Source organism: Schistocerca cancellata, chromosome 3, assembly GCF_023864275.1.
Source record: "Schistocerca cancellata isolate TAMUIC-IGC-003103 chromosome 3, iqSchCanc2.1, whole genome shotgun sequence".
NCBI classification, from domain to species: Eukaryota; Metazoa; Arthropoda; class Insecta; order Orthoptera; family Acrididae; genus Schistocerca; species Schistocerca cancellata.
This window is the reverse complement of record NC_064628.1, coordinates 503,236,836-503,261,997: the sequence shown is the minus strand read 5'-3', so window position 1 is coordinate 503,261,997 and position 25,162 is coordinate 503,236,836. Positions and strand designations below refer to the sequence as shown.

General features: G+C 46.5%; 1 protein-coding gene across 1 annotated transcript in view; it reads right to left on the bottom strand.

Annotated features, from left to right (window-relative positions):
• The window catches only part of LOC126176380 (proliferation marker protein Ki-67-like), a gene marked incomplete at its 3' end in the record, with an annotated part of 79,691 nt that overhangs the window by 40,867 nt on the left and 13,662 nt on the right, over positions 1–25,162 (bottom strand). Inside the window, exons 2-3 of the mRNA XM_049923537.1 lie at positions 10,346–10,533; positions 962–1,154 (exon numbers count right to left, since the gene is read on the bottom strand). Coding sequence (XP_049779494.1) covers positions 962–1,154; positions 10,346–10,519 — 367 coding nt within the window. The remainder of the gene's footprint in view (positions 1–961; positions 1,155–10,345; positions 10,534–25,162) is intronic.

Below are 25,162 nucleotides of genomic sequence, written 5' to 3'. Positions count from 1 at the left end.
TATGTTTCGTCATCTTCAATAAACACAACAAAACACATGTAAACAAGCATTGCAAACATTAACTACAGAAATTTCTGCATGGCTGTGATGACGAACCTGGAGATACTAACTACACAGCTTTTATATCTACAATATGAAGTACAAGGTTAAGTATACCGCACTCTTATTTTTTAAGTGAAAAGGTGTCAGTAGTACTGAACTCGTGCCAGGCATGACAGCACATGCCAATTCTACCACTAACAATTTAAGGGAAAGCAAAATTTTATTTGAAATTCGATTAGCATCATTTAACACATACACCTTAGCTTTACAGCTCTCAACACCCGTTCAAAATAAAGCAACAGGAGGAAATGCTGGTGTTCAAAAAGGTGGAAATTTTTAACAGGCAAAGCCAATGTAAAAAATTACTAGACAGACTGTGACAGAAACAGATAATACGTAGATAAAATCAGCAAATATAGGACAGTGACACGGGAAGGGAACTAAATGGGATGAATTATGCCTTCCTCAGGCTCTAAGTTGGGATATTCAAATGTTACTATACTGTCAATCGTTTGAGCTGGAATGCCATGTACCAATTATGATGTACCTTCCTCAATTCAAAGAAGACAACACCGTATCTCTAACGAAGTCTTTGCAATTACTACTTGCGGCTTCTATTATTCTTAAACTCTTTCAAAACTGCGTACTCAAGAAAGACAAGGTCATGATATCACATCTCTGTGTTTATTTTGAATGGGGTTATGACTTAGCAACATTTGGTATTTCGCAATTTGAACATGAAACTGGACTAATTTGGCAGAAAGCTTTAACTTCACACAGCCAGGTGTTGGATTATACTTCAAAAGCACCAGTTCCACAAACAATATGTCACAGACAAAATACCTACCATTTATATTCACAACAATTTTTGTAGGGCACTATGACAAATTGAACACAAAGACTTAAAAGAAAGGATTACCTGTCACATTACGTGGCAGCAGTGCCACAGTTGGCTTCATAACGGAAGGAATTTGTGGTAGTTCTTCATATTCCCAGCGGAACAAACGGTCAGATACGCTGATAGTGTCTCCGTGGTGCAGTATTGCAACTTCAGTAACATCAGTACCATTTAGTTTAGTTGGCATGTGTTTACATAAGTTCTTTAGTGAGCACTGTAAGGAAGAATATTAAGCAATAATCACAACTGACAATTTTTCTACTTTAAAATTACAGGATTTCATTCTACAATAACGTGTTATTGGGGAAAAAAGTACATACAACATTTAAAATGGGACAATTATTCCCTAGCAGATTTAAAGTGCAAGAGATCTAAAAAAGATCAAAACATGATATGAACACATAACTGGTTCTACAAACGTGCAAAATAGAAGCCTCACAAAACTCCGCGATACGGATTACCAGAGGATGAAAAACATGTTATTCCACAAGGAATTTCTATAATCAAAAAATAACATTCTTTACAACCATGAATAAAAAATCTGCAACTGAATAAAAACAGATGGTAGTAAGTGTCTCACGTAGGTATGTGAAGCAATCTTACTCTTGTGAAAATGAACAGCGTAATACTAAGTAAAACTTCAGCAAAATTAAAGCAATGACACAAAGGAACAATACTGAGAAATGAACAGGAAAAAATACAAAACACATTAAGACAATGAAAATTCTCTTTCTATAATTTCAGTCACATGAACCAGAAAAAATGACAAAAAAAAAAGAATAATTGAACTTACATCCACCTAAATTGTTCTCTACAGGATACTACCTGTTTATTATGGCAGATATGTCTTGCAAGAAGGCGGGACAATTACCTCAACAGCACAGCTAGCAAGTTATATGGGTGTTTTCAAGTTAACCAATGCAGTGGGTTTAACCATGATAACACTGACTGTGGAAGGCTACGAAATTTTACAGGTTCACAAAATTGTGTTCAAAAACTCATAGTAACTGCATGCTAGTGGTCAATAATTTACAAATTATCTAAATATCTTCTGATTTACTTCAGCCACTACTATGACTTTCAAAATGAAAATTATGCAATAGGCTGAGTGATGGCTTGCAGTGAAAGAAGTACACCAATTTATGAAAGGTTTAATTACACTACTGTCCTTTGAGTGGGAAACTGAAACTGAAGGCTAAATACTTTAATTATACTCTGATTAAAATTACTTCGTGACTTGCGACAGTGCAGTGGCAGGCAGTAGTGTTGCCAGCATGCAGCTAACAAGCTTCACATACCTACAAAACAGGCAACAAAGCAAGCCATAGAGCACTTTAGAAACAATGACAATTGGATGGCAGCTGGTCCCTACGATTCTATTTGCTGAAAATAGAATCACAAAGTAATTTCAAACTGAGTGTAACAGCATGAGGATGCAAAAGGCAAACAAACAACTACACTAGTGATTTTTAAGAATGATGATCACCTTCCTTCTTGTGAAAACTTTTGTCCATTGCTGCGGGAGAGAGCGGGGGGGAGAGCGAGCGAGCGAGAGAGAGAGCGAGAGCGCGCGAGAGAGAGAGCGAGAGCGCGCGAGCGAGAGAGAGAGAGAGAGAGAGAGAGAGAGAGAGAGAGAGAGAGAGAGAGAGAGGGGGGGGGGAGAGAGAGAGAGAGAGGGAGAGGGAGAGAGAGAGAGAGAGAGAGAGAGGGAGGGAGAGAGAGAGAGGGAGGGAGGGAGAGAGAGAGAGCGCGAGCGAGCGAGCGAGAGAGAGAGAGAGAGAGAGAGAGCGCGACAGAGCGTGATATATTTAAGGTTAACAGTAAATTAATAGAAAAACTGAAAATATGGTTATTGAAAGAAGTTACACAAACCGATTACCTGTTACACACACACACACACACACACACACACACACACACACACACAATGAGCAGAAAGAATGAAAATTACACACTGAAGTACCAAAGAAACTGGTATAAGCATCCATATTCTAATACAGAGATATGTAAGCAGGCAGAATACAGCACTGCTGCTGGCAACACCTACATAAGACAACAAGTGTCTGGTGTAGTTGTTAGATCGATTACTGCTGGTACAATGACAATCAAGATTTAAGTTAATTTGAATGTAATTTTATATCAGATGCATGAGCGATGAAGTGGAGATTTTCCCATACGACCATTTCACAAGTGTACTGTGAATATCAGGAATCCGGTATAACATCAAATCTCCGACATCTCTGCGGCTGGAAAAAGACCCTGCAAGTATGGGACCATTGACGACTGAAGAGAATCGTTCAACGTGACTGTATGCCTCATCTGTACCTGTCAACACCGCATTGGTCTGCTGATGACTGGAAACACACTGCCTCGTCACACAAGTCTAATTTCAAAATGAATCGAGCAGATGGAAGTGTAGAGGTATGGAGACAACCTCATGAATCCATGGACCCTGCATGTCAACTGAGGACTGTTCAAGCTGGTGGAGGCTCTGCAATGGTGTGGGGCATGTGCAGTTGGAGTGATATGGGACCCCTAGTATGTCTAGATACGACTGACAGTAACACATACTTAAGCATCCTGTCTGATCACCTGCATCCATTTGTGTCCATTGTGTATTCAGATGGACTTGGGCAATTGCAGCAGGACAATGCGACACCCTGTGTGTCCTGAATTGCTACAGAGTGGCTCCAGGAACACTTTTCTGAGTTTGAACACTTCCGCTGGCCACCAAACTCCCCAGACATTATTGAGCATTTCTGCGATGCCTTGCAACATGCTATTGGGAAGAGATCTCCATCTCCTCGTACTCTTATGGAATTATGGACAGCCCTGCAGGATTCAAGTTGTCAATACCCTCCAGCACTACTTCAGACATTAGTCTAGTCCATGCCACATCGCGTTGAGTTCTGCACACTCGCAGGGGTCCTACACGGTATTAGGTAAATGTACCAGTTTCTTTGGCCCTTCAGTGTATATTTTGATGAACAAGTAGTGAAAAATTAGAATATATTATGCATTGTCAGGACGAAGTTCAGGGAGACACTGCCAGAAGAATAATGTAAAACAATCCATGGTACAATTTATTATTTCAAAAACTAAGGCCTACTGACCCAAACCCTCTCACAAGGCTTACTTCTGAGCAGTCTCAATCAGTTTGTTAAAGTGTGTCGAAGTGTGTTAAAATTGTTGGGCCATCAGGAGTTTACTCTCTTTGCCAGTATTCATTAATATAAGTATATAAAAGAAACCTGCTTTTGTGCTGCTGCTGCTACTGGCTGGGTATCATCCACTTCTTGTAATAACCTGAGCCATATCGCGCAGATGGACTAACAGAAAATATTTTCCAGCATTTATACTGTCTGCTTGCCCCTACATGTGAACTTCACTGACTTGCAGTTTAAGAAATGCTACATACATTGTGGATAATTATAGGGGAGGGGGCGGACTTTTGCCCCTTTACATGGTAAAGTCTACAGACTGACCTTTCAGTTAAAGTGACGACCAGAAGAAGCTTCCCTGTTAATTGTCTAAGATATGTATCAATCATTGCATGTGAAATTAAGTAATAAAATAATGAATGTGAACCTTTATGATTTAAAATTCTGTAGTTTGTAGTCATCTTATGCTACCTATCAAAACAAGAGAAAATCCAGAATTGAAGATTTTTTTGACATTTCGTTTTTAGTTATTAATTTTCAATGTTTGCAAAGTTCTTTGAATTTTTTTCCACATTCCAAAATTTTAAATGGTCATATCTCAAAGTATTTGACGTACAGCTGGTTGGTTGGTTTAAAACGGGGAAAAAGGGACCAAACTGCAAGGTCATTGGTCCCTTGTTCCCAGTAGAACTATTACGCAAGGGAAAGAAGACAAAGAAGACATTTGGCACAATAAACAGGAGAAATGAAGAACCAGAAGAACGACAGAAGGACAACAAACACTAAAGTAGACAAAACAGGACAAGAAAACCACACAGAGGCACAAGAAACAGGGAGAGGACATTAAAAACAAGAAAGAAGATTACCGTAGCTGGTGACCATGAGAATAAAGAAAGAGAAGAAAGCCACTCTGCAACACATTAAAACCTCCACCCTAAAAGCCCTAGGGTGGAGGACACTGAGGGACAAAGGACTTGCACTAAAATGGTAAAACCCACCCTCACCAATAAAACTTAAAACTAAAGCTGCTGTTGAGGCATTGTTGCCCAACATCAAAGGTAGGGTGCTGGGAAAGTTAAAAGTCCAACGCAGAGCAGGTAAAAGTGGGAAGTCCAGTAAGAGGTGGACAACTGTCATTTGGGAGCCACAGAGACACTGAGGTGGGTCCTTGAGACGGTGGAGGTAACCATGGGTGAGCCCCGTACGGGCAATGCAGAGTTGACAAAGGACAACTGATTCCCTACAAGAAGACCACAGGGAAGACTTCCAGACATTTGAAGTATCCTTAACGACATGCAGCTTGTTGTGCATACTGTTATGCCACTCCGACTTCCAAAGCCGAAAAACCCTGCGGCATAAGACAGAACGCAGGTATGTTTCAGAGATGGAAATCTCCAGGAGTGGTTTCCGCGTAGCCTGTTTGGCCAGCCTGTCAGCAAGTTCGTTGCCTGGGACTCTGACGTGTCCTGGGGTCCAGACAAACACCACTGAACAACTGGACTGTTCCAGGGCAGAGATGCACTCCTGGATGTTCGTTACCAAAGAATGGTGAGGGTAGCACTGGTCGATATTTGTAAGCTGCTCAGGGAGTCAGAACAGAGAAGAAACGACTCCCCAGAACAGGAACAGATATATTAAAGTGCACGAGATATGGCCACGTCTGCAGTGAATACACTGCAGCCAGCGGGCAAGGAATGCTGTTCAATATGGCCTCTGCAGACATAGGCAAAGTCAACATTACCGCCAGCCATTGAGCCGTCTGTGTAAACAACTTCAGAGCCCCGGAACAGGCCAAGAATCGAGAGGAAGTGACAGCGGAGAGCGGCGGCATTAACAGAGTCCTTAGGGTGATACAAAAGATCCAGACGAAGCTTTGGAAGTGGTGTACATAAATGGACCTCAAATAGAGGGGCAAAGGTAAGGACGACAGTTCAGAGAGAAGGGATCGCACGCAAACCGCGATCATGAGCCCCGACCTGCGCCACCGATGCAGGAGATGAAATACCGTGGGTGGGAAAAGGAGACAGTAATTCGTATTCTCAGGAGAACTATGAATGTGTGCAACATAACTGGCGAGCAGCTGTGCACGTCAGAACTATGGGAGGCACCAACTTGCGACACAAAGTATGAAGCGAGAGGAAGTTTTGGATATAAATCAAGAGCACACCCCAGAGACCCCACTCATACAATGTGGCAAGGATATGATGTCACCAGTAGGCCACATGACTACAGGACCCAAACCAACCGCCGACACACTATACGTTCCACCAGCTTATAGAGAACGTTGGTGAGGCTGATGGGCAGATACCCAACCAAATCAACTGCATTTTTACCGGGTTTTAACACCAGAGTTATGGTAGTCTCCCGCCATTGCGATGCAAAGACGCCATCGTGTAAGATCCCTTTGAAGATGACAAGGAGATATAGTTTGGAGTCAGATGAGAGATGATTAATCATCTGACTGTGGAGTCGATTTGGCCGAGAAGCTGAGTTGGGGCAATGTTCAAGGGCACTGAGGAGATCCCTTTCTGTAAATGGGGCATTATAGGGTTCACTGTGACGTGTAGTGAACGAGAGGAATTTCCTTTCCATCCACTGTGCACCCTCCCACCTCTCCCCCTCCCCCGTAAAGAAGGAGGATATTGTACTTGTCATATTCCAACAAGTGCATCTCAACAGTTCATTAGGAAATTAAGTGTTTTAAATCATGACACTTGCACATTTGTGCCACTTTGTCATTTGAGGAAGTTCACACAGAATGAAACCAATGGCTTAATAAATGCAAATAAAATGAAAGTGAAAGTGGTTTCCTCAACTTTCATACTAATTGTGGAAGCACAGCATGGTTTAATATTGCAAAATTACCTCCCCTCCACTTGTTTGAATGGGCTAAAGCATATAGGCCATGAGTCAGCTTTTACGTGTGACAAATAACCATGCAGCATAAATAGTAGCTTGGCCAAAAGAGTTTATAATAACATTACACTCATGGGGAGTCAGAGGTCCAGCAAAAATTGTCTCTCATTTAGGGCTCTACTGTACATAAAAATTCAAGTGGGTCCAGATCCTCCAGCACCTGAACAGATTAGAGCATTTGTTGCATATGCCGTTGACAACAAATGGTAGCTAGCCTTTGTGCTATGAAGACATGACAAAGCAGAAGTAAACCTTTTATTTATACACCTCTGTAGACTAGCTCTCTTTTTTTATAACCAAGATGGCCATTATAAATTGACTGCAATAAAAAAAGCCTCAGAATCTGGTAAAAGACAACTACAATACATAATCATAGACCATAATGAAATTGTTAGTGGATCACCATGATATTTTTGTTGTTGAAGACGAGTAAGAAATATATCTTTGTAATGCACTCAAACTTAACATTATTAAATAGTAACAGCTACACCACCATTTAATTAATAATACTGATTAGCAGTAACATATCTGTAAAATGAAGGTGCAATTAAATTATTAATATTCTTTTTAAGACATTGTTATGGCATTATGTGAAAATGTATTCACAGTTGACATGGGAAAGCCAAATGTAAATTTAAATGTATAATTACAATAATGTAATAAATTGTCACCAAATGAACAACAATAATTTGACAGCATTATTTGGTTTTTGATGTATTACTCCTTAGTCAGAAGTCCAAAACGCTACATACTACAGTATGTACTTTGTACTGCACATGCCAGTAATATAAAATTTTATTTTAGTATGTTCCCACAAGAACACCATACTGAAATTTGGCACACACATTAACAAACAATGTATGAGTAACATACTTTTTTCCAAACAAAAAATCCAATTTTGAAATTTTCGAACTAATTTAATTTGGGAAAATTCAGTTTTGCTATTAATACTGTCAATTACCACATATTTTTAAAGCTTATAAGAAACTGAACAAAATGGTACAAATTTTAGGCCTGTAAGTAAAACAGTTTGAGATTTGTTGATTATAAGGTTTAAAAGTGTAACAAAAATCACAATTTTGGAGGTTTTAAAATTTATGACTAAAAAATGAAAGACCCAAAAAAATTATAACCTGGGATTTTTCATGCAACTAACCACCACCACCACCACCACCACCACCACCACCACCACCACCACCACCACCACCACCACCTATTATGTGTAATGTTGCAAGATATAGTTTCTCCTACATCTTCTTAATGTAATCTGGAAGAATAGCACATTGTATTTCATTTTTATCAGTGCTTTATCAAAGTGACTGGCAGCAATTTTCCTCTGCTACTCTTTATACCCTGAAGTGCACAGAAGAAAGTACGTAACTTAAGTGCCACACCACCAATACTGTTGCCCTCACAACGGAACATTAAATAAACAAATAAACAATGTAAGGAATGTAACAGTTCTATTGGGCTAAAAAGTTAGCTGCAGCTAAGGTGGACTCCTCAAAAATTTACTGAAAACTGCTGGTAACTTATGTGACTGTTTAAGGATTTGTAACTTGTCAACAATCAACTAACAGGCAAAATCAAATTGTCTCATCACACCCATAAACATTAACAAGAGGATCTTGGGAATCTCCCAAATAGAACATGTGCTATAAGCTTTTGCTACAAACAGCCACTTTAGATACTTCACAGCATATTGACATTCCCTTCAGTAGCACAATGCGTACTGTAACACCTCAAGAAACCCAAATAAGAATGTCATGATAATTTAAAGTAGGGAACAGTGTTATCCTGACAGGTACGACAACTTTGACAATAATATAACATCTTAAAGTTTGGTGAACACCAATTTCAATAATTACTGAAAAGTCATGATATAAAGGTAGAAAGAAAGAAAGGTTATTTTTAATTAGCTATCAAACATCTCAGTAATAACTGAAAATCAGTCCGACAAAAGTTAAGACCAACGTAATATGTCGATCAGAGATAACATTTATTGTTAAAGGGATTTGTAAACCCATTGAAAAGGAAATTCAATGTGTCTACGATGCTTGATCATGGAAAAGTTAGTCGCTTGCTAGCTATCAAGTCGTGAGAGAGCATCGTTCGTTATAGTACTACAAACAGAATGCTACAAGATTGTTTCTATTTAAAAAAAAAAAAAAAAAGTACTATTGCATGACAGAGATGCGCGGACTTTGTTCTCAGTTATTCCTACTTGATAACTTGAACTGAAGCGATATTCTGATCTTGATAACGTGAACTGAAGCGATATTCTGATAAGTGTACAACGAGTAAATGAACCTTAATTATTGGAGATAATACTGTTGGACTCAACCTTCATCAAAATGAAAAGTGACAACGGAGAATGGACATAGTATCTAAGACTGCAATACCTGATTAGCCTGAAGTAGGAAACATTAATACGACCACACTAAGATAATACAAATACGCCGATTGTAAAAGTTGTAGTAATTGTCATGATCACCGAACTTAAAGGATCTTAACTGATCTGATCCAGCGGTGTGCGAGTGGTGTGATGATTAAACTAAATGCTAAGAAGGAACAATAAGAATTGTTCGTCAGTAATGGAAATCTCACATTTGGCTCCATCATTAATTGAACTGTGTGATAGTTGATCAAAATTAATTAACTGTGAACATTTTAATTGAAAGAGTGACTTGATGAACATTGAGCATTGAAAGGAGTGTTTTGCCAAAATAATATTACGACGCACGAAAGCAAGATAGCATTATAGATTATCTCTCGATTTCAGTCGTGCCGTAGTGAACGATTCTACCTAGCAACGTAACAACAACTACTGATACTGAACCGCAAATGAATTTTTCCTCGCTTCAGTGGTATGAAACAACGCCGATGATGAATGATTCACTCAATACTGCAATAACTAACTAACCGGGCATAAGAAATCATAAAACCATAACAGACAATTGAAATCAGGAATTCAGAGATTTTCAGGTGCTGTTCCATGTTATCCGACAGGGACAACCATCACTGTGTGTCGTGTCTCCATTCCACTGACTGAACTGTAGCAGTAGCGGCTCAACATCAACAGTAACATCAAAAAGGGGAACGGGGATGTCACAGTACTTTACTGGTCACTAACTAAGCATTTTCCTTCCATTCTTGTAACAACACACTGTAGTGTCATTAATACAAAAGTTAATAGTTCAACGTACCAAATTAAAAATGATTTTTTAAAATTATTTTGTTTCATTACATGCTGCAGGACCAAATGAATGGGCAGTCCATAAACATAAGATTTATGAAATAATTTTAACAAGTATGTGATACTACTTACCTTTCCCCCTTCCTGGCACTGAATTAAACAATGCTCTACAGCAACATCAGCTAAATGAATTCTAATTTCACAATGAAGTCCACTACCAATTAGGCAATCTTCAGTAACTGGGAAACGTGATCCTTCCTTCCCTGATCTTTTGATTACATTCACATATCCAATAGTTGCAGCCATTGTTTACATAACACCTGTTAAAAATGAAGACAAATCATTATTTGCAGCATACATAACTATACAATACTAAATATCATATTGAATATCAACAATGAAGGAAGACAGATTACTACATACGGTCAATGGGACACGTCGTCAACTTGCAGACAGGCACGATTAATACACACTCGCATACAGATTTCACACACATGCACGCACACACTCTACTGCCAACTCAAGCATCTCAGGCTGGAATGCTACAACTCATGGGACGCAAACAGCAATTTGGAGGGGATGGGGAAGGGGCAGGGATAGTAGTGTATGAGTGGGGAGAGAGACTGACAGTGCCTGGTGGAGGGTTTAGGGACTAAATGGCTAACAGGCCCAGTGTCAGGAAGTTGTGTGGCACAGAGGTGGGGGAAATAAGGAACAGAACAGGAGAGAAATGCAGAAAGACAGGCGGATGCGTTAGCAGAGGGCTGCAAATAAACAGGGTGGGAGATGATAATGGAGAGGAGATGACACTGCAGAGGGGGTGGGAACAGTATGTTACCACAGGGTGGTTGGTTGGTTTAAAAGAGGGGGCAAGGGACCAAACTGCGTGGTCCTCAGTCCCTTCTTCCAAATAAAACAATTCCACAAGGGGGAGAATAAAGCAAACTACACGTACAACAAAAACCAGAAAGAAAGAAAAAAACCACAAGAACGAAGGAAAGGTAAGAAACACTAAAAGGAACAAAAGGGTTCAAGAAAACATTAGAGAGACGCAGGAAACAGAAGAGAGTAAAACACGAAAGCAGATTACAGTGGCTGGCCTACCACAAGAATAAAAAGGAGAAGCCAGCCACACTGCAACAAAAAAAGAAGCCAGCCACACTGCAACACATTAAACCCTCCACCCTAAAAGCGCTAGGGTGGAGGACACTGAGGGACAAAGGACATGCGTGAAAACTCAGATCAAATGATAGAACCCACCTTCACGAATAAAACATAAAAACTGAAGCTGCTCTTGGGGCACTGTCGCCCAACACCGAAGGTAGGACACCGAGGTGGGACCTCGCGACGCAGAAAGTAACCATGAGTTAGCCAAATATGGATCCAGCAGAGGACAACTGATTCCCAGCGAGATGCCCACATGGAATACACCCACACATTCGTAGTCTCCTTAATGACACGCAGTTAGTCGTGCATACTGTTATGCCATTCTGTCTCCCAAAACCGAAAAACCCTATGGCTTACGACAGAACGCAGGTCAGGTTCAGAGAAACCAATCTCTGTAAGCGGTTTCCATGTACCCTTTTTGGCCAGCCTGTCTGCAAAGTTCGTTGCCTGGGATTCCAACATGATCTGGGGTCCAGACAAACACCACTGAACGATGGGGCCGTTCAAGGGCATAGATAAGACTCTTGTATGGTCGTTACCAAAGGATGACGAATAGCTTGGTCGACAGCCTTTCTTTTTTTTTCTTTCTTTTTGTTTGGGGTTTAAGGGTGCTCAACTACTGAGGTCATTAGCGCCCAGTCACAATTGTTAGAGCACATAGAATCTAGTAAAACTCAAGGGGGGGGACACCAAAAAGTTCTTACAAAGAGGCAGATAAAATAAGTGAAAGAATTAGATGTCTTTGGACAATCCAGTCAAAGTAACGAAACGAAGAACACGAGCAGCTGCTCGAGCGTTATCCGCTAAAATATCCTGTAAAGTAGATGGCAGAGACAGGACAACACGAGATTGACTAAAACAGGGACACGACAATAAAACGTGGCGCACTGTTAATGCATGACCATAAGGGCACTGCGGGGCTGGGTCACCGGAGAGCAGGTAGCAGTGGCTAAACCAGCAATGCCCAATCCTCAACCTGGTCAGAAGGACCTCTTCTCGCCGAGATGGTCGGGAGGAGGTTGTCCAAGCAGTTGGGAACGTTTTGACTGCCCGGAGCTTGTTTCCTTGAAGTGAGGACCAAGTATCCCACCACAAGGACACAAGCCCCTTACAAACAACCCCACTAACGTCAGATGATGGGACACAATGGGAGGCTGGCCGAGGCAGGAGGACTCCAGCCTTGGCTGCAGCATCAGCAGCCTCATTCCCAGGCATTCCTACATGGCCAGGAACCCACAGAAAGCTGACAGGAGAGCCACCCTCAGCGAAAGAATGGAGGGACTGCTGGATCCGTTGCACCAAGGGATGGACCGGATATGGAGCTCCAAGGCTCTGAAGAGCACTAAGTGAATCAGAGCAGAGTACATACGATGAATGGCGGTGGCAGCGGGCATACTGAACGGCCTGATGGAGAGCAAAAAGCTCGGCCGTAAAGCTGGAACATTGGTCGAGGAGCCGGTATTTAAAGGTGACGGCCCTGACGACAAAGGCACAGCCGACACCATCGTCAGTTTTGGAGCCATCAGTGTAAATAAAGGTGTGACTGGCAAGCCGCGCACGAAGTTCGACAAACCGTGAGCATTACACTGCAGCCGGAGTACGCTCCTTCGGGAGCACGCTGAGGTCGAGATAAACAAGAACTGGAGCCTGGAGCCTAGGTGGTGTCAGGCTCTCAGCCTCTCTGAAGGTGGTAGGGAGGGCAAAATCCAATTGTCGAAGCAGGCAACGAAAGCGGACTCCAGGGGGCAGCAGGGCAGACACATACAACCCATACGGACGGTCGAGAGAATCGGCGAAGGACTGATAAGAGGGGTGGTCGGGCATTGACAACAGCCTGCAGGCATACCCACAAAGCAGTACGTCGCACCGGTAGGTCAATGGTAATTCGGCAGCTTCAGCATAAAGACTCTCGACGGGACTAGTGTAGAAAGCTCTGGTCGCAAGACGTAACCCTCTATGGTGGATGGAGTTGAGACGGCGTAAGAGGGATGGCCGAGCAGACGAGGCTCCCATAAATCAGCTTTGCTCGGACTATGGACCGATACAAGCGAAGCAGGACAGTGCGATCCGCTCCCCAAGATGAACCACTAAGAACTCTGAGGACATTAAGGGAACGTGTACAACGAGCAGCCAAATAAGAGACGTGCGGAGACCAACAAAGTTTCCTGTCCAGTGTGAGCCCTAGAAACTTAGTTGTTTCCACGAATGGGAGAACAACAGGACCGAGATGTAAGGATGGCGGAAGGAACGCTTTATATCGCCAAAAGTTGATGCAAACTGTCTTCTCTTCAGAGAACCGGAAGCAATTTGCCACACTCCATGAGTATAGGCTGTCTAGACAACGCTGAAGGCAGCGCTCCAGGTGGCATGGGGACTTGACCTTCAGTCCAGACGCGATTGTAGGTACGAAGAAGGAAGCTTTTGCCTGCCGGAGAAAGGTGTGCCAGCATCTGAACGTGAATGGCATCTGGCCCCGGAGCAGAAGACCGGGACAGTGCAAGTGCACGTTCGAGTTCCCACTTAGTAAAGGGGGCATTATAATTTTCCAGATTCAGCGAGTGGAAGGAAGGTCGCCGAGCTTCTTCTGCCTCTTTCCTGGGAAGGAAGGCAGGGTGGTAATGGGCGGAGCTTGAAACCTCCGCGAAAAAGCGGCCGAAGGCTTTGGAGATATCCACAGGATCAACAAGGACCTCACCACCTGAAATCAGGCCAGGTACCGAGGAGTGGGCCTTAATGCCCGACAGCCGGCGCAGACCACCCCAGACGACAGAAGAGGGAGTAAAACTGTTAAAGGAGCTGGTGAAAGAGGCCCAACAAGCTTTTTTGCTGTCTTTGATGACTCTACGGCATTGTGCTCGTAGTCGTTTGTATCCAATACAATTCGCCAACGTAGGATGGCGGCGAAATGTGCATAAAGCATATCGTCGAGCATGGATAGCGTCTCGACAAGCCTCATTCCACCAGGGGACGGAAACGCAATGTGAAGAAGAGGCAGTACAAGGAATGGAACGTTCGGCAGCATTGACAATAACAGCCATGAGGTATTCGACCTGACTGTCACAACTGAGAAAATTGTGGTCCGGAAAGGTCGCCAGGGAGGAGTAAAGTCCCCAGTCAGCTTTCGGTATGTTCCAGCTCGAAGGACGTGGGGATGGGGTGAGGTGCAGGAGACAAACGACACAGGGGAAGTGGTCGCTCGAATAGGTGTCAGAAAGGACATACCACTCGAACCGACGGGCAAGAGTGGTAGAACAGATCGAGAGGTCCAAGTGAGTAGAGTCCGAGAGGAAAGTCGGGGCGCCAGTATTGAGGCAGACAAGATTGAGATGGTTGAAGACATCCGCCAAGAGGGAGCCTCTCTGACAGGATGCAGGAGAGCCCCAAAGGGGATGATGGGCATTGAAGTCGCCAAACAATAAAAACGGCGGAGGAAGCTGAATAATCAGGTGCATCACGTCAGCCCGACTAACTGCGGATGACGATGGAGTGTAGACGGTACAAACAGAAAAAGTAAAGGCAGAAAGAGTAATACGGACAGCTATTGCTTGGAGTGGGGTGGTCAATGGGAGGGGATGGTAATAGACACCGTCCCGAATGAGCAACATGACCCCACCATGAGCTGGAATACCGTTCCACAGGGGGGAGGTCAGACCGCTCCGAGGCATAGTGGGTAAAAGCAAGACGGTCAGTTGGGCGCAACTTGGTTTCCCGGAGACCAAGGACGAGCGGACAGTGCAGGCGGAGGAGCAGTTGTTATTCCTCCCGATTAGATCGAATACCTCTTACGTTCCAATGTAACAAAGCCATCGCTAGTCAGAAAAGAGGGCGAACGAAACGGGTGAAGAGCTGGTCACCTCAACGGCCGCGGAGGGCCAGGTGTCGAGGGAACAACGCTACAACCGGCGGGAGGCGGATCCTGTTCCATCGAATCGTCGCCAGCGGCGGCCGCTTTCCCGGGTTGCATACGAGGGGCAGCATCATTCGCCGACGAGAGCAGCGACTCACGGATGGAGCGTCAGACGAAACGCGCCGGGGTGGAGAGGGGGATAAAGATTTCTTGTTGGAAGGCCAATGAGGCACGGGGATGGTGGGCTGGACCCGAAGAAGGTCCTCACGCGCGGGGTCCGTTTTGGAACGCCGGACTTCGGAAGCCGTGGTCCGGAACGTTTCCTTGATGGATGCCTGAGAAGAGGATCGCTTCTCAGGCGGCGGAGGGGGAGGAGGAGGAAGGGTGGTCCCCGGGGCAGAGGGGGCAGAGGTCGCGAGGGAGGATTGGGAAGGGAGGGATTTGGGAGGCGGAGGCATAGACCCTGGATGGGGTGAGGAGGTGGAGGTGGAGGGGGGACAGGATAGGGGTGAGGATACTGTGGAAGGAGTGGACACGACTGAGGCAAACGAAGTTGTCAACGTCACGGGATGGAGGCGGTCATACTTCTTCCTGGCCTCAGAATAAGAGAGACGATCCAAAGTTTTTAATTCTTGAATCTTCTTCTCCTTCTGATACGCGGGGCAGTCTAAAGATCTAGGCGAGTGGATGCCAGGACAATTGACGCACCGAGGTGGTGGGGTGCATGTATGTTCCTCCCGAAAAGGACGTCCGCAATCGCCACAAAGGGGCTTAGCCTCACACCGTGACGACATGTGCCCAAAGCGCAAACACCGAAAGCAGCGCGTAGGAGGCGGGACGTAAGATCGCACGTCGCACCGGTAGCACATCACCTTTACCTTCTCCAGGAGAACGTCCCCCTCGAAGGCGAGGATAAAGGCTCCGGTGTCGATGCGACGGTCTTTGGGGCCGCGCTGAACTCGCCGGCCGAAATGCACGCCTCGGCGCTCCAGGTTGGCCCTGAGCTCCTCATCAGATTGTAGCAGGAGGTCCCGATGAAAAATAACCCCCCTGCGTCCTATTCAGAACCAGATGCGGCACAATAGACACTGGGATGTTCCCTAGTCGGTTGCACGCCTGGAGCGCCGCCAACTGTGTGGCGGAGGTGGTCTTTATAAGAACGGACCCCAAATGCATTCTACTGAGAGCCTCGATTTCCCCGAAGATGTCCTCGATGTGCTGGACAAAGAACATGGGCTTGGAGGTGGCGAACGTCCCCCCATCGGTCTGAGAACAGACTAAATAGCGGGGGAAGTACTTCGCCCCAAGCCGGCGGGCCTGTCCTTCCTCCCAGGGAGTGGCCAAGGGAGAAAGGGCAGGAGAACCAGAACCAGAGACAGTACCTTTCTTTTTAAAAGACTCAGCCGCAGAGCGACCTGATACATGTTGACGTTTCATGTGCGAAACGTCCGCCCTGATACCACCCACTCCGACCAGGGGCTCTCACCACGGGCGCCACCCAGCCTCAGCAAGGGCCACCTGGCAGGATGACCATTGCCGGGAGTCCCAATGCCCCAAGGAGACGGGCATCTACTCCTTGGCCGACGTGGGGAAGGTGCAGCTCAGGTATCGGCAGTACGATCCCTGTGTTGTCAGGGGGCTACAACCTAGAGGGTACATGATGACCCCACCACAATGGACTGGCTACCGTGCTGGATTTCGGGTGCCATGGAAAGTCCATCATGATCGTAGGTGCAGATGGGGACGCACTATGGGCGTAACTTTTACAACCCATCAGGCGTTTAGGCCCCATTTGAGGAATAATGGAAGTGGTTACAATGCCATTACAATGCTGAGTGCCAAGGTCTTAGTGCACTGAGGACCAATGATACACCACGTAAGGCGTCCTTCCCCAAAAGGCTCGTACTTCTGTAGAATCTTGAAAAAAGGAGGTCAAACCCCAAGGGGGACCATCACATGGAAGGCCGAAACGGTTGAAACTCCTTTTAGTCGCCTCTTACGACAGGCAGGAATACCTCGGGCCTATTCTTACCCCGGACCCGCAGGGGGAGGTCGACAGCTTGTAGGCTACTCAAGGTGTCAGTACACAGAAGAAACGACTTCCCAGGGCATGAACGGATCTGCTCAAAAGCACGAGATACAAGCACCAGCTCTGCAGTGAAAACACTGCAGCCACCAAACAAGGAATGCAGTTCAATATGTCCTCCATGGACATACGAGAAGCCGATGTCACCATCAGCCATTGAGCAGTCAGTGTAAACCACTTCATGGCTTCGGTACATGTCAAAAATTGACAGGAAGTGGCAGCGGAGAAACATGGGGTTAATTGAGTGCTTAGGGCCATGTGATAGGTCCAGGTGAAGATGCAGCCTGGGTGTACACCATGGAGGTGTACGTGAATGGACCTCCAGTATAGGTGGTAAATGCAAGGACTCCAGTTCAGATAAAAGGTATTAGACACACACTGCAATTGTAAGCCCTGACCTGGGCTGCTAACGCGGGAGAAGAACCACCGTAGGTGAGAAAAGGAGATGGTAACACGGATGTGCAGGAGAACTGCGAACGTGTGCAATGTAACTGGTGAGCAGCTGTAAACGCCTAACCTTAAACGAAGGAACCCCAGCCTCCAAAAGGACGCTGGTCACAAGACTCATTCTAAAAGCTCCCGTCACTAGTCAAACGTCACAGTGGTGTGCTGGGTAGAGCAAACCCAATGTTGAGGGCCCCACCGAAAAATAACTGCACTCCCACATTCAAGACTGAATTGAACAAGGGCTCTATAGAGCTGTAGCAGTGGAGAGCATTGAGGTGCTGCAGCACTTCGTTTAAGCTGACCAAGAGGAAGATAGGTTAATCAGGCGTCTAAAACCAGTCCTAAGAATCAATATGTCTGCACTACCATGACTGGATCGTCATCAAGGTAAAGTTCTGGTTCCGAATGAACGGTACGATGCAGACAGAAGAGCATGACAACTTCACAGCTGAAAGGTGGAAACCATGGACTAGAACCCATGACTGTGCCTTGTGGATGGCTCCCTGTAGGCACTGCTCAGCAACAACAGTACTGGAGGAGCGGTACGAAAGGCAGAAGTCATCCGCATACAGAGATGGGGAAATCAACAGCCCTACAGCTGCTGCTAGAACGTTAATGGCCACTAAAAATATAGACACACTCTCAATACTGAACCCTGTGGAATGCCATTCTCATGAATACGGGGGAGGGGCACTATGGGAGGCACCACCAACTTGGACACAGAAAGAATGAAGTGAGAGGAAGTTTTGGATATAAATCGATAGCACACCCCAGAGACCCCACTCAAACAATGTGGCAAGGATATGTCACCAGGTCATGTATTCTTTACGCAAGTCAAAAAAGACGGCAACCAGATGTTGGTGTCTGGAAAAGACTTTTCATATGGCAGACTCGAGGGACACAAGACTATCAGTGGTAGAGCGACCCTGGCAGAAGCTGCCTTGACATGGAACCAGTAGGCCACATGACTACAGGACCCAAACCAACCGCCAACACACCATATGTTCCATCAGCTTATAGAGAGCGTTGGTGATGGTAACCAAATCAACTGGATTTTTACCAGGTTTTAACACCAGAGTGATGGTAGTCTCCCGCCATTGCGATACAAAGACGCCATTGCAAAAGTTCCAGTTGAATATGATGAGGAGATATCGTTTGGAGTCAGATGGGAGATGTTTAATCTTCTGACTGGAGCCGATTTGGCCCAGGAACTGAGTCAGGGCAATGTGCAAGAGCGCTCAGGAGATCCCATTACATAAATGGGGCATTATACGGTTCACTGTGACGTGTAGTTAACGAGAGAAATTTGCAGACAGTTATTTCCTGCATCGTCTGTATCTCTTTTTTTGCGCAAAACTGCTATGGTCACTAGCTTAGGAAACAGTAAAAAACCAAAAATGGAAATCAGCAGCAATGGGAACGAAAGTCATAAAATTGGAGAAACTAAAAGCAGAAGGAAGGCTTAAAAATCCTCAACAGAAAGGGGTTCAGAAATGGGTTGGTTGTCCCCAAAAACAGCTTCAAATGACTGACGTCATTTCACTGGCACTAATAAATTCGAGAACGCGATCGGCTGAGCGCGTGTCATCTGCTAAAATCGACGATATATCAGGCGACAGGTGTAGACGGGAGCGTAACGGATTAAAATAGGGGCACTCAATTGAAAGGTGTCTTACCGTCCACAGCTGAGAGCAGTGGGGACAGAGTGGGGGAGGATCACCGCTTAAAAGATGTCGATGGCTAAAAAGACAGTGCCCTATCCGGAGTCTAGTTAAAATTACCTCCTCCCGACGACGCGTTCGGGAGGAAGAGGTCCAGGCACAAGGAAGAGCTTTCACGTCCCGCAATTTATTATTGGGAAGTGTCTACCAACGTGTGTGCCATAAAAGAGTAACACGAAGACACAAAACGCTCCGTAGATCGGCGACGGGAATCGACTCAATAGCTGGCCGGAGAAGAGGGACTGCAGCCTTGGCCGCAATATCGTCTGCCTCATTTCCACAGATACCAACGTGTCCCGGGAGCCAGAGGAACGCCACCGAGACGCCCCCTAAGCGGAGCAAGCGCAGACAGTCCTGAATCCGGTGGACCAGAGGGTGCACAGGGTAAAGAGCTTGGAGACTGAGGGGAGAGCTGAGAGAATCTAAGCAGATAACGTACTGTATCCGCTGATGGCGGCGGATGTAGTGGACAGCCCGGAGAACAGCATAAAGCTCCGCAGTATAGACCGAACACTGGTCGGGAAGCCGAAAGTCATTTGGGGTGTCGCCAACAACATAGGCACTCCCTACACCTAACGATGTTTTCGAGCCATCTGTGTAAATAAATGTGGCTTCCTTCATTTGTGCACATAGAGCAGCAAATGCCCAATGATAAACAAGTGAAGGGGTACCATCCTTGGGAAATCGACAAAGGTCACGGAGCAGGCAGATCCGGGGACGGAGCCAAGGCGGTGCTGTACCCCAAGTTGTCAAGAAGGTTTTAGGAAAGCAGAAGGAAAGAGAATGGAGCAGTTGACGGAAGCGGACTCCCGGTGGTAGTAGGGAGGAGAGGCGGCCTGCATACCCTACATCAAAGGAGGCGTCGAAAAAAATGTCATGGGCTGGATTAGCAGGCATGGAAGACAGACGGCTGGCATAACAGCATAGAAGGACTGCTCGCCGATTGGACAGTGGAGGTTCAGCAGTCTCAGCATAAAGGCTTTCCACAGGGCTGGTGTAAAAAGCTCCAGACACTAAACGTAATCCACGGTGGTGGATAGAGTCGAGACGCCGAAGAATAGACGGCCGAGCAGAGGAGTAGACTATGCTTCCATAGTCCAATTTCGAGCGCACTAAGGCGCGATAGAGGCGGAGAAGGACCACTCGGTCCGCTCCCCAGGAGGTACCATTCAGGACACGGAGGGTGTTGAGGGATCGCAGACAGCGAGCCGAAAGATACGAAATGTGGGAGGACCAGCATAGTTTTCTGTCAAACATAAGACCCAAGAATTTAGCGACGTCTGAAAATGGAAGGATGACAGGTCCTAGATGGAAGGAGGGTGGAAGAAACTCCTTACGTCGCCAAAAATTAACCCAAACGGTCTTACTGGGAGAAAAACGGAAGCCGGTGTCGATGCTCCAAGAGTGGAGGCGATCGAGACATCCTTGAAGACGTCGTTCAAGAAGGCTGGTCCGTTGAGAGCTGTAGTAGATCGCAAAATCATCCACAAAGAGGGAGCCCGAGACATCAGGAAGGAGACAATCCATAACTGGATTTATGGCAATGGCAAACAGTACAACACTCAGCACGGAGCCCTGGGGTACCCCGTTTTCTTGGGAGAAAGTACAGGAGAGAGTAGTGTTCACCCACACCCTAAATATGCGCTCTGCCATAAATTCGCGAAGAAAAAGGGGCAGCCGACCTCGAAAGCCCCAACAGAATAGTGTGCGGAGGATGCCTGTCCTCCAACAGGTATCGTATGCTCTCTCCAGATCAAAAAATATTGCTACTGTTTGGCGTTTCCGGAGAAAATTGTTCATGATGTAAGTGGAGAGAGCAACAAGGTGGTCAACTGCAGAACGATGCTTTCGGAATCCGCATTGGCAGGTGTTAAAAGACTGCGGGATTCCAGCCACCAAGCTGAACAGTAATTCACCATACGCTCCAAAACCTTACAGACACTACTCTTGAGAGAAATGGGGCGATAGCTAGAGGGGAGATGTTTGTCCTTTCCAGGTTTCGGAATAGGAACGACGGCAGCTTCCCGCCATCGTCTGGGAAAAGTACTGTCGGTCCAAATTCGATTATAAAGGCGAAGGAGGTAAGCAGACTATGGGATTATAAATGCAGCAACATTTGGACGTGGATACCATCCGGTCCTGGGGCGGAGGAGCGAGAAGAAGAGAGTGCATGTTGGAGTTCCCGCATGGAGAAAACAGTATTGTAGCTTTCGCGATTTTGAGAGGAGAAAGCAAGAGGTCGCACTTCCGCTGCATGTTTCTTCGGGAGAAACGCTGGCGGGTAATTGGAAGAGCTCGAAATCTCAGCAAAGTGCTGACCCAATGAGTTAGAAATTGCGACGGGGTCCACTAATGTATCATGCGCGACAGTGAGCCCAGAGACCGGGGAGTAACTACGCGCGCCTGAGAACCGTCAAAGCCGACTCCAAACTTCCGAGGAGGGAGTGAGCTAATAAAGAATTTCCAGCTTGCCTTCTTGCCATCGCGGATGACACGACGGCATCGCGCACGGAACTGCTTATAGCGGATACAGTTGGCCGAAGTAGGATGGTGGCAGAAAACGCGAAGAGCACGGCGCCGCTCACGTATTGCGTCACGGCATGCCTCGTTCCACCAAGGAACTGGGACACGCCGGGGCAATTTGGAGGTGCGTGGTATTGAACGTTCCGCAGCTATAAGAATAACGCCAGTAATATGTGTGACCTCATCATCGACGCTGGGAAAGTGACGGTCATCGAACGTCGCTAGAGGCGAAAAAAGTGTCCAATCGGCTTGGGCAAACTTCCAGCGTCGCGGGCGCATACATGGCAGTTGAGGCTGCAGTCTAAGAACACATGGAAAGTGGTCACTCGAGTGTGTGTCATCAAGGGCGAACCATTCGAAGCGCCGAGCTAGCGGAACAGTACCGACCGCAAGGTCCAAGTGAGATAAATTTGTCGTGGAGGCAGACAAAAATGTAGGGACCCCAGTGTTGAGGCAAACTAGATCCACTTGGTGGAAGACGTCTAGCAATAGTGAGCCACGTGGACAAGGATGTGGAGATCCCCAACCAGCAAATAGGGGGGTGGAAGCTGACCAAGAAGATGAAGGAGATCAGCTCGTGCCATTGGTGTGGACGATGGAATGTATACAGTACAAAGAGAGAACGTGTATCCGGAAAGGGAAAGACTGACGATGACAGCTTGGAAGGAAGTGTTTAAGTGAATTGGGTGATAATTGAGAGTATCATGGAGAAGAATCACGAGTCTTCCATTGGCTGGAGTGCCTGCAACAGAGGGGAGATCATATCGGATGGACTGAAAATGAGGGAGAACAAAGCGGTCATGGGGACGCAGCTTTGTTTCCTGAAGACAGAAGATGACCGGCGAGTAGGATCGTAAGAGATTCGACAATTCATCCCGAATGGCTCGAATGCCGCGGATATTCCAGTGGATAATGGACATAGGGTGAACAGAAAATGGAGGAATGTGACCAAGGTTGCTGTCAACTCAACGACTGCTCAGAGCTTGCGACCGACAGCATGGAATGGCATTCAGCCGAAGGCAGAAGATCCTGATCCATAGGTTGGTCAGGAGCAGCTCCTGCCACCAGCGATCGGCCGGTTGATCGGCCGCCAGCAGTGCGTCTCGGCAACACAGAAGACGGCCGAGGGCGATTTCTACCAGGTGGTGCTGTAGATGGGACACGCCTTGGCGGAGAAGGAGAGGAACTGGGTTTCTTTGTAGCCTTCTTGGAATTATGATGTTTAGATGAAGGAGGAACCGATGGTTGTGAAGTTGGGGTACGTAAAAAATCTTCACGAATATGCTCTTTTTTCGAAGTTTTGGTGTCTGACTTTTGGGCTCCAGATTTAGCAGAACCCGATGAAGGGTGAGCCATAGAGTGGGCAGGCGAAAGTGGTGAGGTTGAACGGGCGATCTTTGCGCTGGCTGATCTGATGACTGTGGCACTAAAGGTGAGGTCGCAAGTCTGTGTGGCCGCCTCCTTTGTTGGCCGAGGAGAAGCAAGGACAGTGCTGTATTTTCCTGTCTGAGGCATGGTGGGCTGTCGACTGGCGAATAATTTTCGAGCAGCAAAGGTCGACACCTTTTCTTTCACTCTTATTTCCTGGATGAGCTTTTCGTCCTTAAAAACGGGGGGAAGTAGGGTGGTCACCCATACAGTTGATGCAGCGAGGGGATGGAGGTGGACAAGCACCCTCATGGGCATCCTTGCCACACGTAACACATTTGGCCGGATTAGAACAGGACTGGCTGGTGTGATTGAACCGCTGACATCGATAGCAACGCGTAGGGTTGGGGACGTAAGGGCGAACGGAAATTATCTCATAGCCTGCTTTGATTTTCGATGGGAGTTGAACTTTGTCAAATGTCAAGAAGACAGTGCGGGTTGGAATGATGTTCGTGTCAACCCTTTTCATAACTCTATGAACAGCCGTTACGCCCTGGTCAGACAGGTAGTGCTGAATTTCTTCGTCAGACAATCCATCGAGGGAGCGCGTATAAACGACTCTACGCGAGGAATTTAAAGTGCGGTGCGCTTCAACCCGGACAGGGAAGGTGTTGAGCAGTGAAGTACGCAGCAATTTTTGTGCCTGGAGGGCAGTGACTGTTTCTAACAACAAGGTGCCATTCCGTAATCTGGAACAAGACTTTACAGGACCTGCAATTGTGTCGACACCTTTCTGAATAATGAAAGGGTTGACCGTGGAGAAGTTGTGACCTTCGTCAGACCGAGAAACAACAAGGAACTGTGGCAACGATGGAAGAACTGTCTGTGGCTGAGACTCGGTATACTTACGCTTGTGAGCAGACATAGTGGAAGGTGAGGAAACCATTGCGGAAGAATCCCCCATGATTACCAGCGTCTCCGATGGCGCGCTCCTCCCTTGTGGGGGCCCTCTCTGAGGGCACTCCCGCCTTAGGTGATTGTTCACACCTCCCGACAAACGGACAGAGGGACCAATCGGCACTTTCGGAAGGTATCAGCTCAGGCAGGTAATCACCCCTGCCTGGGCCTGGCCGTTACCAGGGGGTACGTACATGTCCTACCTGTCTACCCGGGGCGGGGAATTACGCGTTACCCCGTCACCGGCTACGCATGGAAGTGGGTGGGTCGGCCTTCAGACACGCACAGGGAGGAAAAAAGAGAAAGGGAAAGGAGAGGGGTCTCAAACGCCGCAGTGGAGAAAAGTGCAGAGAGAAGCGGGAAGGAAAAGAGAAGGACAGAGGAAGGACGAAGACTTGCAAGTATAGAAAGCAAGGAATTTGTAACAGTGTAAAGCGTCCATCTCCGGACGTAGGCACAAACCATACTCCCAGATGGGGAGAAAGGGAAGGAAAGAGCCAGTGGTGGGGGGGGGGCGAAGATGGGGGAGGGGGAAGGATGAGGAAAGGGAAGGTATGCAGCCCGGAAAGGAAGGAGGGCCACATTAGCTTGGGGTCCCGTGCTCGCTACGCACGTATCCACAAAAGAGTTGTGGACCCCCTGGGGGGTCCAAATGAAGTGTGTTATGTTTTGCTGCGTGTTGCAGCCATAGGGTAGCGCACAGCTTCGCGGTGGCCTTTCATCCCGGCGGACAACTGGTTGGTGGCCACATGAATATAAAAAGCTGTGCAATGACTGCAGCAGAGCTGGTAAATCATATAGCTGCTTTCACAAGTGTCCCGGGCTCTGATGGG